This window comes from Acipenser ruthenus, chromosome 7 (assembly GCF_902713425.1).
Source record: "Acipenser ruthenus chromosome 7, fAciRut3.2 maternal haplotype, whole genome shotgun sequence".
NCBI classification, from domain to species: domain Eukaryota; kingdom Metazoa; phylum Chordata; class Actinopteri; order Acipenseriformes; family Acipenseridae; genus Acipenser; species Acipenser ruthenus.
Window position 1 is genome coordinate 53,435,027 of NC_081195.1, and position 14,921 is coordinate 53,449,947.

Here is a 14,921-nt window from a genome sequence, read left to right on the forward strand (position 1 = left end):
AGTACCATTACCATGCACAGAACATGTAAACAGCAGTACGTCTCGTCTAATATTTTTCCTCGCGGGCCTATTCCAGGGTATGGCAGAAGAAGCGCCTGTTATACGTCTCAGACACAATTCTATCAAAAAATAACGATACAAGGAGAACAATCACTAAGAATAATCTATACTTGAAAAAAAAAGTATAATATGTCTATGTTTATGTGATATATTACTACTTGTTTACACTATTATTTATTTAGTTCAGGCACTATTTTTGGATAATCGTTCGTGGAGGTCCTTTAACAAGAGAGAAGGTTTTTTTATTTTTTATCTGGAAACAAAGTCTGATGTTTACAGAAATTGAAGGTAAACATATTCAAATATTGATTACACTGCATTATATGTATTTATTTATTGATTACATTATGGTAAAAACAGCTTGATTTGACATGTAGCACTGTTACTTTATTGAAGTGCAAACCAAACAGGTAGCTACCATACATGTTTGTTGTTTTTTTTTTTACTTCCTTTATTGCTACTACAATACAAGGCCTGTATAGTAAACGCAGTTATTCGTTGTTACTAGATTTGGTAGTTGTATAACTATTTTTAATAACAGTTAAGTTTGCCATAACATTTTTTCCCCCGTAAACTCATGCTGTGTAGATATGAGAGGCAAGATACCGTTGCTGGTGTAGTGCGTTTTGTTTTAGTTTATTTTCAAACCAGATATAATGTACGTCATTTTAAACAAACATAATAAATAAATCCATAGTATTTACAAACCCAGTTAATTGCATTATGATAGCAAAGAAGTTGTGTTACATTTCACAATTATTGATATTTTTTCAGTTCGCGATGGCAGTCAATACACATTATACGCAATTCATATTGGTCTATTATTATTATTATTATTATTATTATTATTATTATTATTATTATTATTGTCATATCATTGGTAATTTACTTCTGTATGGTTCAGTGCAAATTAATTAAAATAAAGTCGGTTTTTCAATCAGATCAGTTCAGCATTTTAGTTTACAAATGAATGCAGCTTGATCACATTTTGGTTCCAGCAATAGTAGCTGGCAACAGTCCCTTCTTTCCTTTGCTTCCCGTCAGTTTTTCACAACCTGCCAAGACACCCTTTGAAAACACCGTTTTTCTTTAACTCCATACAATGTATATTTTTAAATCAATTCCATTTCATTCCCTTTTAATCAATTTCAATTCCAATTCCAATTCCAAGTCCTAAAAGGAATTGTAATTGATTAAAAGGGAATGGGTATTGTAATTGTAATTGATTAAAATAGAATGGGAATGGGAATTGTAATTGATTAAAATAGAATGGGAATGGGAATTGTAATTGATTAAAATAGAATGGGAATGGGAATTGTAATTGATTAAAAGGGAATGGGTATTGTAATTGTAATTGATTAAAATAGAATGGGAATTGTAATTGGGGAATTGATTTAGAAATGGAATTTGAATTAAGAAGGAACGGACCACCCACCATACCTGTCTTTAATTAAATGCAAATTGATAGTGATAGTGAAGTGATAAAACAAATGACAAAAATAGAACCAAACAACATAATACAAGTATGTTAATCTCTTGAAATATAGACTGAAATGCATTAAATAACTGCTGTATGTTACTGTTTTTTAACAGGTGTACTTTTCAGAATTGCTGTCTTCTGTGTTCATACAGTAGGTGAGCTCTTACCTAAATGCACACAGAGAAGGGAACTTATGACACACATTTAATAGTAAACAGACCTTAGAAGTAAATATTCACCATGACTAGGTTTTAATAAAAATCTTACCAATTGTTTTAATTTAGACTATTTTTATATAACCTGACCAAAGTAATATATGGTATTGTCATGCTTTTGGTTCCTGCTACATCAGAACTTGATTCTATTTTGCTGTTCATCTGTATTACTTGTGACCACCAGTATAGAGGTATGGCTTGTATGTGGTGTACAGTTTTAGTCACTTTTGTATTTACCTTGGTATGTAATACAAAAATGCAACTTACAGTTTTTTTTGTTTGTTATTTTTTACAGTATGCCTGCGGAACGCAATAAGTCAGTAAACATGGATGAGAAAGAGGCAAGTTCTATCAGCAGCAAAGACAAAGAGAGTGGAGATAGGCGACCTGCCTCCACCAGGGAGAAGGGGAAGGAAGATTCCAAACTGAGCAGCAAGAAGGACAATCTGAAGGCTGCAGAGGAAAAGAAGAGGAGACTGGAGGAAGAGAAGCGTAAGAAGGAAGAAAAGGAGCGCAAGAAAAAAGAGGAGGAGAAGCTGAAAGCTGAAGAGGACCAGAAAAAGAAAGAGGAGGAAGAGAAAATAAAGCAGGAGGAGGAGGAAAAGAGGCTGCAGGAGGAAGAAGAAAGAAGACAGCGTGAAGAAGAAGCAGCGCAAATAAAGTAAGAGCTCAATTTACATGTTACAGTAAATACTGCCTAGGCCTAGATTGTGTTTACACTACTGCAAGGTTTAACCTCGCTTTTTCTGAAAGAAGATACGGTAAATATTAAAACTAGTAGACCACTTAGAGTGCTAATTTACATGTTCCTCCCTGCATGAGTTGTTTGTCTTGTTGCCTTTTAGAAACAAATAGGGAAAATAAAATTTGACCAAATGTTTTGCATACATATAAGAATCGTCATGTTGGAATGTAGTTAGTTTAAACTGATAAAGTGCGATCCAGAATAAATTATCTGCTCAATGGATTACTATATGTTTTTAATGTACAGAATTATTTTGATGTGACTTGTACTTGCTGCAAACATCTTAGTTGTATAAGGTTTACTTTATTTTATTTTTCCTTTGGTGGTCTATTTGAGAGAAATGTAGAAATACCTGAAATAAATGAAATAACAAACTAAAAGTCTTGCTCAATGTCTTCTCTGTTTGTTTTAGAGAAAAAGAAGAAGCACACCAGTTACATCAGGAGGCATGGGAGCGCCACCAATCCCGGAAAGAGCTTCGCAGCAAGAACCAGAATGCCCAGGATGGCCGTCCTGAGGAGACCTTCTTCAGCAGGCTTGATTCTAGCCTCAAGAAGAACACTGCCTTTGTCAAGAAGCTGAAAACTATCACAGAGCAGCAGAGAGACTCTCTCTCCAGTGATTTCAGTAGCCTCAACCTCAGCAAGTACATTGCAGAGGCTGTTGGCTCCGTTGTGGAGGCAAAGTTAAAAATATCTGATGTTAACTGTGCTGTTCATCTGTGTTCTCTCTTCCACCAGCGCTATGCTGAATTTGCCCCTTTGCTTCTCCAATCCTGGAAAAAGCACTTTGAAGCAAGAAAAGAGGAGAAAACTCCCAATGTAAGCAAGCTGAGAACCGACCTCCGATTTATCGCTGAGTTGACGATTGTTGGGATTTTTACTGATAAAGAGGGTCTGTCCCTCATCTATGAGCAGCTGAAAAACATCATCAACACAGACCGTGAGACACACATGCACGTTTCAGTGGTGATCAGTTTTTGCAAGCATTGTGGGGATGACATTGCTGGACTGGTGCCCAGGAAGGTGAAACTGGCTGCTGAGAAGTTTGGCTTGAGTTTCCCTCTGAGTGAGATCATCAATTCTGAGAAGCAGCAACCCTTCCAGAACCTGCTAAGGGAGTACTTCACTTCCCTGACCAAACACCTGAAGAAAGACCACAGAGAGTTGCAGAACATAGAGAGACAAAACAGGTGATTGCATTATTTATGTGTGTGCTAGCACTCTTGTGTCACCAGAAACCCTCGATAGAATTACAGCCTTATTATGCACGGCTCGGTGTACTTTATTATTATTATTATTATTATTATTATTATTATTATTATTATTATTATTATTATTATTAATAATAATGATCATATGTAAAAGTGTTCATGGCTGAAATTAGATAATAAACATTGACTGCATTACATTAACTGCAATGTACCAAATTGTATTTATATATTTTATTTGTGTAAAGCCTTGAGATTCTGATATATGGATTCTTGTGTATCTGTGCAGGCGTATTCTGCATTCCAAGGGGGAGCTGAGTGAAGACAGACACAAGCAATATGAAGAGTTTGCCACATCTTATCAGAAGCTGCTTGCTAACACTCAGTCTTTGGCAGACCTTCTGGATGAAAACATGCCTGAACTTCCACAAGATAAAACTGTACAAGAAGGTAGCGTCTACACGTAGTGAATCTGTGTATTAGCACACATTATTGAGAGTATCAGAATCTGATATTTATGTACAATGGATTTAGGTCATGGAGATGGCGCTTATTTTGTATATGGTGGTAGGGGATTTATGTTCAGAAACATGTTTTCTTTCATTTTTACAAACTAACTTAATCGCACTGATCCCCAGCTATTTCAAGTACTTGACTTGGGTGGGAATTGGTTCTGCCTAGTGCCATTTCCTGTTTTAAATAGCTGAAAAAACTTTAGTAAATCTGCATTCAGTGGTTCCAGTCAATCGGTGGAGAAATGCATTATTGATTCGTAGTGGGTATTTTATTAAAGCAACAGCAGTTTGTTACATTTTGTCTTCTTAGTAAGGCCACATAACTTGCAGTTTCTTTAAAACAACACCATTGGCATAAGTTTATCATCATGTTTTCTATTTCTACATTCTACAGTATGCATTGACACCACCAGGTGGCTCCTTTTTCCAATTTATCAGTGATTTAGACCAGGGCTTCTCAAACTCGGTCCTGGGGACCCCCTGTGGCTGCTGGTTTTCATTCCAACCAAGCTCTCAATTTCTTAACTAGATCCTTAATTGAACTGATAATTTGCTTAATTAGACATTTTTACTTGTTTTCAGCTCTTGAACAGTTGCATAGTTCAAGTTAGCTGTAACATTTGATAAGTAACTTGAACTGGTTTCAAAAGAGAACTAGAAAGGAGAGGAGAAAGCATGAAAGTGAAGATATAAAAATCAACCAAAAGAGGCTGATTTGTTGGCCCTTCTTGCCGTTTTGTATTCATAAGTTTTTTTATGTTCTTCTTAAATTGTTTGAAATATATTCTTTACAGAGCATGGTCCTGGCATTGACATCTTTACTCCTGGCAAGCCTGGAGAGTATGACCTGGAAGGAGGAATCTGGGAGGACGAGGACGCACGCAACTTCTATGAAAATATGGTCGATCTGAAAGCCTTTGTACCTGCAATATTGTTTAAAGATAACGAGAAGACGTCTCAGAACAAAGACAACAAGGAAGAAGCAAAAGGTATTCATAGGGTTTCTAAGTGTATAAAAATGTTCTGAAATATTTTAAATTCCATGATAACCACAACATCTGCTTTCAGGGTCTACTGGTTTTGAATATTTTCATTCTTTTAAACGCAATACTGAGTTTGCGAAGCGCTGACAGTGTTGTCTTGTTTTAAAATGTAATTGTTTAATTTGAAAAAGAAAAGGTAGTTGGATACAAACCCTTCGTCTGATCAGTTATAATTAGAAACATATTTAAAATGACAGGTCTTTTGGTACAGAACAGTGACCTGAAATAATTATTTGGTCTTTAACGCCACTGGTTATTTCTTAAATGAACAGCTCACCAAAATAGACTTTGCATTGGTGATACACACAGCTAAACTTTTTAAAGAATATAACTTAGACCAGATTATGTCTAAAAAGAACTTCCAGTGATGTCATGGAAAATCTGAAGTATTAATAGAAAATCAGGACTGCCTGTTGTGTTACCAAACCTGGCAAACCTGCTTGAACAGTTTACACAATAGAAAAGGTGTGTTTGTTTTTGTCATCTTTAGTCAACTAAAAATATTTATGTTGAATGTTAAAGACATTTTCTGTTGAAGCATGCATTTTTATTTCCGGAATTCAAATTAAATGAAACTTTTTAATTGTCATGTCTGTCTGTTTACATGCACAAGGAATGAATAATTTTGTAATTTATTATTAATAATTGGAAAATAATTGTCCATCATTTACATGACAAACTCAAGTTTGGAGGAATCAATAGCAATATCCCAAATCTGATTCCAGCCTAATACTCCATGCAGGATATATGCAGAATTTTGAAATCAAGTTCACAAAAAGGTAGCTTGAATCTGATTAGATTGTAGATATAAGCAGGCAATTCTGTATAAGAAGAAAAAGGTGAAAAGAATCTGGTTATCAGCCATAAGTCTTCCACTACTTCCAATACTTATTGCCAGCTTAAAGGGGACTCTTTAAAAAGTGGTGTACCATTTATACTTGTCTTAAGCTGATTAGTGTATTCTATCACTTAAAATGCCATGAATTGTGCATGTTGAACTGCTGTGTGTGAAACTTTTTTTTTACCAGAAGTTAAAGATGGGAAGGATAATAAAGATGTGCCAAGTACAGAAGAGCTGGAGATGGAGCTGGAGACCCTGGATATTAATGATGATACTCTGGAGATGGATGCAGTGGATGAGGCAGAGGCAGATGACCTTACAAAGAAATTACTTGATGAACAAGGTAAAGTTTACTTGAAATATGCAATATGCAATTTGCAAGCAGCATCTGCTTTGGCAACTCTAATCTCTCCACTGTTGTTATAACATGCATTTTATTATGTGATAAATACAGTAGATTGTTAAATATCTAAAAGCATGTCTGTAAACAAATTATATCTTATAGATGAGCATTCAGACCAGTGATGGTTTTCTATTCTAGTTTTATTCTATAAAGTGATTATTTTGTGACCATTATTTATTTTTTTTTAGAACAAGAAGATGAAGAAGCAAGCACAGGCTCCCACCTGAAGCTGATAGTGGATGCCTTTCTTCAACAATTACCCAACTGTGTCAACAGAGACTTGATAGACAAGGTGCAATTTAGTTTGCTTAGTCCCTCTTGGAGCAATGCTTTACGAGTAATCGTTTTTTTTTTTTTTTAATTGTATATCTTGCACAATTAGGAAAACTTCACAAACGGATAACAATAACTTGTTTGCACTGTTTTCCACAGGCTGCAATGGATTTCTGTATGAATATGAACACCAAGTCTAACAGAAGAAAGCTTGTCCGAGCCCTTTTCACAGTTCCCAGGCAGCGGTAATACTCTTTTTACAAATGGTAGAAAACTAACAAAGTCTTTTTAAATAGATTTTCTTTTTTCTTCTTACCATGAACAACCAAATCAATTTTTTATTTGTGTTATGTTTTTTCAGTTTTAAATCTGAATGTACAAAATTATATATATATATATATATATATATATATATATATATATATATATATATATATAAAGTTTGTTGCTTCCTGGTATCTGTCTAAGAGAGAGAGAGAGAGAGAGCCATATCAATGACCGAGGTTCTTATAGAGCCATACACACATATAGGGATCGATAGAGATTGGAGGATATGCCACGGCCACTTGAAAATATTCTATTTATTTTATTAGTTAGCCTTGGCTTCATCCATTCCACGAGCCACAAGTGAAGTCACAGAGTCCATGGCTACTGAGTAAAAAATAAATGTATTTTTTTCAGTTGGGCTGTGGTATATTTAGGGCTTCTGTTTTTCCTTTTTTGTTAATTTAATTTTTCGGTGTTTATTGTTAGCTATTTTTGAGTTTAATGTAAATCTTATTTTTTGGGAGGCTTTCGCTTTTTATACTGTATGAAATTATTGTTTTCGGTTACTTTCCAAAGTTCTTTTATTTTTCTGTCACAATATGTATGAACTCGACAGTACTTGCACACTTCAATTGTACCTTCTTTCCTGTTGCCATATTCTTCAGGGGTTTATGTGTGCTTTAGCATTTTTTTTTACATTTGGACACAATTTTTAATTCATTTTTAAATTCAACGAGCGTGTAAATACACCCTATGATAGAACTGTAATATAATATAGCTTTCAATCTCACAAGCAAGAACAATCCTCCACTTCTAGTAATTGCAATCTAGTTTTAAATCTCACACGTGTGTTACAAGAAATGTATGAATGTGCTGCCACTCAGTAGTGGGGTGGGTTTAAAGTATTCGAACGAATCAATGCGAAATACAAGTCAACGGATAATGTTGTTTTTTTTTGTTGTTTTGTAAGTTACTGTATTGTATTTATTGTTTCGCTGGGAAATGAGTAATGTCAACTAACTGAGTAACCATTTTGTGTTTTTCCGGTGTTTTATTGGATATACACTAATTTTCATTTTTTTTGTATGGAGGGTTTCATCAGTTTTTGTCGTTTTAAAACCGAAAATCAGAAGCCCTAGGCATATTACATGTATTAAGTAGTCTATTTATTGAATTAATTGATTTGCTTATTTTTTTTATTTTTCACTTTAAACATTGTGCCCTTCCACAGTGCAATGAATAATCTGTTATCATGTCATTCATATTATTGGCCCCAGCAGAGGTTTTTGCTATGAAACGCCAAACAGAGGTGATATTAAGCTATGACGGGCAAAATGTCAAAATAATCGGTTATACTGAAGCTGTGCATGTAATAAGCACAAATAACATGATTTATCTGTGAAAAATGTATGCTTAAACACAACTACAATTTATTTGCATTTGGACTGCACTTGCTTGTACCAAAAACTAAGATTGTCTTTGTAGTCTTTTCACAAACAATCATTAAGAGCCTTCTAAATCTAAAGAACTAGATAGAGGGGCTTAATGAGACATCTGTTGGACAGCCCTGAGATAGACCATAAGACAGAAAAATATAGAAAGCAGAGGAGGTAACAAAGTAGAAGTATAAAGCAAAGACACAATGAATATTTTAAATGAAAAAAGATACAGGTGTGAATGCTGCTAGTGCTAATAAGTGGTACAAACATGGATTTTAGTCTTGTTTAATTTCTTACCTAACAGGTTCAACCAGATTTGTGAGGTATTTTGGTTTTTCCGGGAGGGGAGGGGAATTTACATGATAAGGTTCCTTTCAGTACTGAATTTAAAAAATATATTCGGTGGGTGGCACACCCTGCATAACTCAGTTGTTGGCGACACACACCTTGCTCAACTACCTGCATTTAGTGTTTTGTTATGGTGCATAATAATCAACGCCAAGGACAATCCATAGCAGCCATCATCTTCCCTTACTGGTCATTTGTCTTTCCAGATGGCAGGTGTTCACACTGATCAGGCACCAGCTGGCCCTTACATGCACACCTGATTACTCACATGTAATGTGGTTCTGGCCCTTTGCATAACATTGCTTTGTGATTTGCCTGCGCTGTTTCTTAATAGTTACAAATAAAGTACTGAATGTACCAAGGTGTTGAGTCAAACTTGAGAAAGGACAACATAACATTTAACTGTACAGGGATGGGAGTAAGACTCCAGGTGCTGGCTTTACTATGTTTAATAAGACACACCTGAACTTGTTACCTATATACTGGGGCAAATCAAGCACATAATACAACCTGGAATGGGTGAAACTGCTATGTAATAGGAGTCTTATTTTACATCCCTGCTATGTGTAAACTTTCTCCTATGTTACACTCTTCACTTTTCAGTGATTTATTTCTCTCTGTTGTGTAAGTTTACTTTGCAACTTATTGGACTTTGCGTAGTCAATATGGTTTTAAATAGAGACGTACACAAAAGACCTGTTGCTGATTTAGTATCGCCTTCCAGGGAGAGGGCTGGGTAGACTTGAATTAATTAAATATTTTTTTGTCCCCTTTTCTTTGTGCTCTTCCCTTGTTTAGTCTATTAGCCTGCGAAAGTGATCTGTAAAGTTTCTTTTTTTTAAGAAAACAGAGCCTTGATCATTGGCACAAGTTCTTAAGGGAGCATTCTCAAAATATGCAGTCATTTACAGTTTAACCACAAAAAGGAGAAAAAGCTTAAATGTTTGGGGGGTACCCATATACTGAAAGGGGCTTTAGACAGTAAAAACAGGGATTGTTGGGTAGAGCCAAATTTTTTAAAAATATATTTACCAAATACCTTTTATATAAAATACCGTAGTTTGGTTAAAACTATAAATGAGTCAATTGGTGAACTGGTCACGAACCAGTATTTACATTTCAGGTAGATATTTGGTTTGTAACTTGTGTATATTTGCCCAATTCATTGAAAATGGTCATTTTTACAGGCTGGATTTGCTTCCGTTTTATGCTCGTCTTGTTGCTACATTGCATCCTTGCATGTCTGATGTTGCAGAGGACCTTTGCTCTATGCTAAAAGGAGACTTCAGATTTCATGTGAGTATTTGATCTTTTTTCCATCCAAATTATTTCCAACCCACACATAAATATATTAAAAATCGTTTTGATAAACCAAAAATTATTTGTGATAAAAATGTACTTGGGTCATGTATAAGTTAAGACAAGTGCACATTTAGACAGGTGTATGGTGAACATTGGCAGGTAGGCTCATCAAAACAATGTAACATATATCACAATGGTGTTAATTTGTCACAAAATGCAGAAACTATGCATGATTTGCAAATTTGGAAAATGACCATATTGTAGCAGAATTCTAGTTTTGGTTTTCCCTTTTTATTTAATTAAAAAAAAAAAAATGTGTATGTGTTTTAGGTAAGGAAGAAGGACCAGATCAATATTGAAACAAAAAACAAGACTGTAAGATTTATAGGAGAGCTGACAAAGTTCAAGATGTTTTCTAAATCGGACACTCTTCATTGTTTAAAGGTTGGTGGCTTAATTTACTCTTTACAACAAATGTTTAGATATTAGTGTATGTGGTATAGTGCTTGAAAAACAAAACCTTTCATGTCAGTAGGTATACAAAGCTGCCACCATCACAGTGCCTAAGCTTCATAGAAACCATTTGAGGTACGTTTTGGTTTTTATAAACACTGTACACAAAATGTGTTGGTGACCCATGACATTGAAATCTGGCCTAATATATGACTTGTTAATAATAAATATATATGTTGGCTTGCTTGCACTGTTTTTGACAAATGCAGCAGGTCTCAAACATAGGTGCATATTATATACATAAAAAAAACACAATTTTGCAAAAATAAGTCTAACAGTACCAGCATTTATGTTGAACAAGTATTTTTGCTCCTTTGTTTCTTTTTAACATAGCACTTGTGGAGTTTAATAAATTATTATTATTATTATTATTATTATTATTAATATTATTATTATTATTATTATTATTATTATTATTATTATTATTATTATTATTATTATTATTGTTTAGTCATTTAGCCAATGCTTTTATCCAACGAGTTCTGTCAGCCACATTCAGAACTTACAGCGACGGAGGACCACGCAGTTTTGAATTGCATACAGGCCGGCCTGCAGGTGCCCGGCCAGCCACAGGGGTTGCTGGTGTGCGGTGAGCCAAGGACTCCCCAGCCGACCTAATCCCTACCCCATCTGGGCAACACTTCGCCACTTGTCTGCCGCCACTGGGAACTCCCGTCCCCATGGTCGTCGGTGGCATAGCTTGGATTCGAACCAGCGATCTCCAAGCTATAGGAGGCACCCTGCACTCCGGGCGGGGTCCCTTTACCGTGTGCGCCACTCGGGAGCCCCCATCAAATGTATTTTTTTTGTTACCATCGTGCTGAGGATTTGTTGAAAAGATACAAAAATAACTTAGCCCTTTATTCTCAATGCTGTTTTTACACAGATGCTACTATCTGACTTCTCTCATCACCACATTGAAATGGCCTGTACACTTCTGGAGACATCTGGGAGATTTCTCTTCAGGACACCAGAATCCCACTTGAGGACCAGTGTCCTTTTGGTAAGCTAGATGCTTAGATTAATGTAATGTGTATTGCATTGCTTTTTGTATAATATAACCTTATGTATCAAATGTTAAGTCCAAAATGTGCTTTTTGACTGCAGTGGATAAACAATAAAAGCTTTAATTTCCACCACAGTGTTAAAGAAAAAATAGAAAGTAAAAACCAACTCTACATTTATTATTAACCCCCCCCCCCCCCCCAAAAAAAAAAAAAAAACAAGAACACATTTGTGGGTTAACAGTTTCTGTAAAAGTTTTATTTTCATTTAATTTTTTTTATTTTAAAATGTTCTTGTTCTTAAGGTGAATCCTCTTACTTTCGAGGACAACACAGCAAATAATTTATATATTTCCCAAAATTATAAAACACAAGAGTGCTGTCAGCAGTTACATACAGGCCATTGATAAAGTAACACATTGGACCTTGGTGCAGGAAAAGAGCTCCAATTTTAGGAAGCTCTAAAGGCAAAAGTACATTTCAGGGGGCTGGGGAACTTAAAATAAATAGGTAAATACATAACTGGAGTTGACCAATGGCAGATAATTTTCTAATGTATAACTTATCAGTAACAGATGAATTCATAGATCGCAACTATCATCTTACTGGGAATGACATTATTGGTTCCTCCTCTTTGGAAGAGCACCTGCATTTCTCCCTGTTGGACTAGACCAGTACTTTCCTAAGTTTCTTAATTTGTCACATCTATTGGGTTATTTCCATTTATAGCAGTTTAGTGCTTATAATTATTCTATAACATAAACACTCAAATAAAAAAAAAGGATGTAAAAGTAATTTTACCTATTCAGAAAGACAATGCTTAACATGGGTGTATGTAGTGTTTCTACAGCTTGAGGATTCTGTTGTTTGTTTGGAATTTTGGATTTAAATGAAGAGTTTTAAGGGAACTGAGGTCTCAAAAAGCTGCATTGTTGGAGACAATGAAGCCCTTTTTCTAAATACCCCAGGTGCAAATAGAAAAACCTCCTTCGAGGACATAAAAGGTTGAATGAAGAGTCAGAGAAACATAGGAACTATAAAATGTATACTTTGATGTTTTATTTGTTTACACAGAAGAGGTTTCTGAATGCTAGCAGTTTATTTCCATTTCCATTAATGCAGAACCTCTTTATCACTTTAGATATAACACAACAATAGCCCCCTGTCATGCTATTGGATTGTAATTCAAAGTACTGTGTTTTTGTCTGCTATTTCTTTGAGTCTTCTCAAATACGTATTTTATTCCATCTTTGGTTTGGTTCATACCCAAATAGTGTTGACAGATTTTTCTTCATCCCATTATTTGTTTGGGGCAATAGGATTCCTTTATCAAAGCGATAATGATTGTATGTTCTGGCTTTCTGCCCTTCTGTTATAAAAGATTGGAATAGAAGCACAGTATCGGGTCTGAAACTACCAGTTACATAGCTAGATGTTCACAAAACCAAGACACTAATTTACACTGTTTGTGCAGGAACAAATGATGCGGAAGAAACAAGCCATGCACTTAGATGCCCGCTATGTCACCATGGTAGAGAATGCATATTATTATTGTAACCCACCACCAGTTGAAAAAACTGTGAGGAGAAAGCGACCACCACTTCAAGAGTATATCCGCAAACTCCTTTACAAGGACCTGTCCAAAGTCACCACAGAAAAGGTAAAAACATTACAAGTAGGTCTGTGTTTGCCAGATATTCCAGTCCTATACAGGTATGCACTGGGACATCTTGGGGGGGAAAAAAAAGTATCATCTTGTTCATAAAGTTCAACACAGTTACAAGAACTGTTTAATATAAACTTATATTATGTCATCTGATGCTATGCTTTCATTTAGGCTGTCGTTGCTTTAACTGGCTAATCAAATAAGAATTGTCATTATTTTATATACAGACATAAATGAGAGGTTTATTAGCCCTTGTTCCATGTCATATCCTAAGTCAATTTGTAATGGTGGACAATAAAAAAAAATTCAGTAGATGACAGACAAACGTGAAAAATGGTTTCGTTCTGAAAGGTCAGACCTATCATATTTCACACACTGCAATTTCATTCTCAAACACACCGAAACACTAGTCACCATTTTGACCTCAAGGTTCTAATAATTAAACCTGTCAGCTGTGAATGATCTGAAGTAACGTTAATAAGCAAGCACTGAGGACCAGACAAAGGAAATGAGTGAACAAATGTTTATCTTTCTTGATTTTAGGTGCTACGACAGATGAGAAAATTGCCCTGGCAGGAACCAGAGGCAAAAAATTATTTAATCTGTTGTATGGTTAACATCTGGAATTTAAAGTATAACAGTATCCACTGTGTAGCCAACCTGCTAGCAGGGCTGGTGGCATATCAGGAGGATGTGGGCATCCACGTGGTGGATGGGGTGCTTGAGGACATCAGACTGGGAATGGAGGTGAACTTGTTTTGTATTTTCTGTTCTCCTGAGGGGAAAAAATGATGTATTGCTTATTTGTCATGTACTTTGCTGCTTTACTAAGTATATCATAATGTGGCCCGGTATAGAAAAAAATTCATGATTTCGTAAATTCAGTTTTTTTGCTCAAAGTAATAAATGTGTGGTCTTGCATGGTAAGTAATTATTGATATTCTTCAGAGTGGTCACAGCAGACAGATGGGACTTCTTCATAGAGAGAAGCAGAATCGCAAGCCCTTTTGTACACTTTTAAAAATTAGCCTGTAATCTTTAGTACAGGTTTGACTATTTTCTTTTATTTTTATTTTTACGCAGAATGTAAAATCATACTGTTTTTTTTTTTTTGCAGGTTAACCAACCCAAGTTCAATCAAAGACGAATCAGCAGTGCCAAATTTTTGGGGGAATTGTACAACTATAGAATGGTAGAATCAGCAGTGATCTTCCGGACTTTGTATTCCTTTATTTCATTTGGTGTAAGTCCTGATGGAACTGCCAGTCCACTAGATCCTCCAGAGCATCTTTTCCGAATACGTTTGGTTTGTACTGTTCTGGATACATGTGGACAATACTTTGACAGAGGATCAAGCAAAAGAAAACTTGACTGCTTTCTTATCTACTTCCAGGTATGCGAGTAAACTAGTGTGATATATTCTTAAAAAATTGTGTACAACAGTAATCTTTTAAGATTGTATATTGAAATGGCTGTAGATTTTGATGATATACATATTTACTATATCTTTGAAAGTAGAGGAGAAACTTGTTGCTTTTTCCCCAAATCCTACTGTACTAAATGACATAGAATGGTTGGGAGTTGATACAATACATAC

The 14,921-nt window shown here is 35.3% G+C and overlaps 1 protein-coding gene across 5 annotated transcripts in view; it reads left to right on the forward strand.

Moving 5' to 3' along the window:
* The first annotated feature begins 67 nt into the window (after positions 1–67).
* LOC117415043 (regulator of nonsense transcripts 2) overlaps positions 68–14,921 on the forward strand; it is a 31,278-nt gene continuing 16,424 nt past the window's right edge. For 2 of the 5 annotated variants that reach the window (XM_034024971.3, XM_034024972.3), the window contains exons 1-15: positions 68–348; positions 1,654–1,691; positions 2,051–2,416; positions 2,913–3,692; positions 4,000–4,160; positions 5,020–5,214; positions 6,297–6,452; positions 6,701–6,804; positions 6,945–7,030; positions 10,027–10,135; positions 10,472–10,585; positions 11,541–11,657; positions 13,133–13,318; positions 13,868–14,071; positions 14,442–14,717. In XM_034024971.3, the coding sequence (XP_033880862.3) occupies positions 2,052–2,416; positions 2,913–3,692; positions 4,000–4,160; positions 5,020–5,214; positions 6,297–6,452; positions 6,701–6,804; positions 6,945–7,030; positions 10,027–10,135; positions 10,472–10,585; positions 11,541–11,657; positions 13,133–13,318; positions 13,868–14,071; positions 14,442–14,717 (2,853 nt within the window). In that variant the 5' untranslated portion in view covers positions 68–348; positions 1,654–1,691; position 2,051. Of the gene's footprint in view, positions 349–1,653; positions 1,696–2,050; positions 2,417–2,912; positions 3,693–3,999; positions 4,161–5,019; positions 5,215–6,296; positions 6,453–6,700; positions 6,805–6,944; positions 7,031–10,026; positions 10,136–10,471; positions 10,586–11,540; positions 11,658–13,132; positions 13,319–13,867; positions 14,072–14,441; positions 14,718–14,921 lie in introns of all 5 variants that reach the window. The other 3 variants (XM_034024969.3, XM_034024968.3, XM_034024970.3) reach the window with 3 other exon arrangements.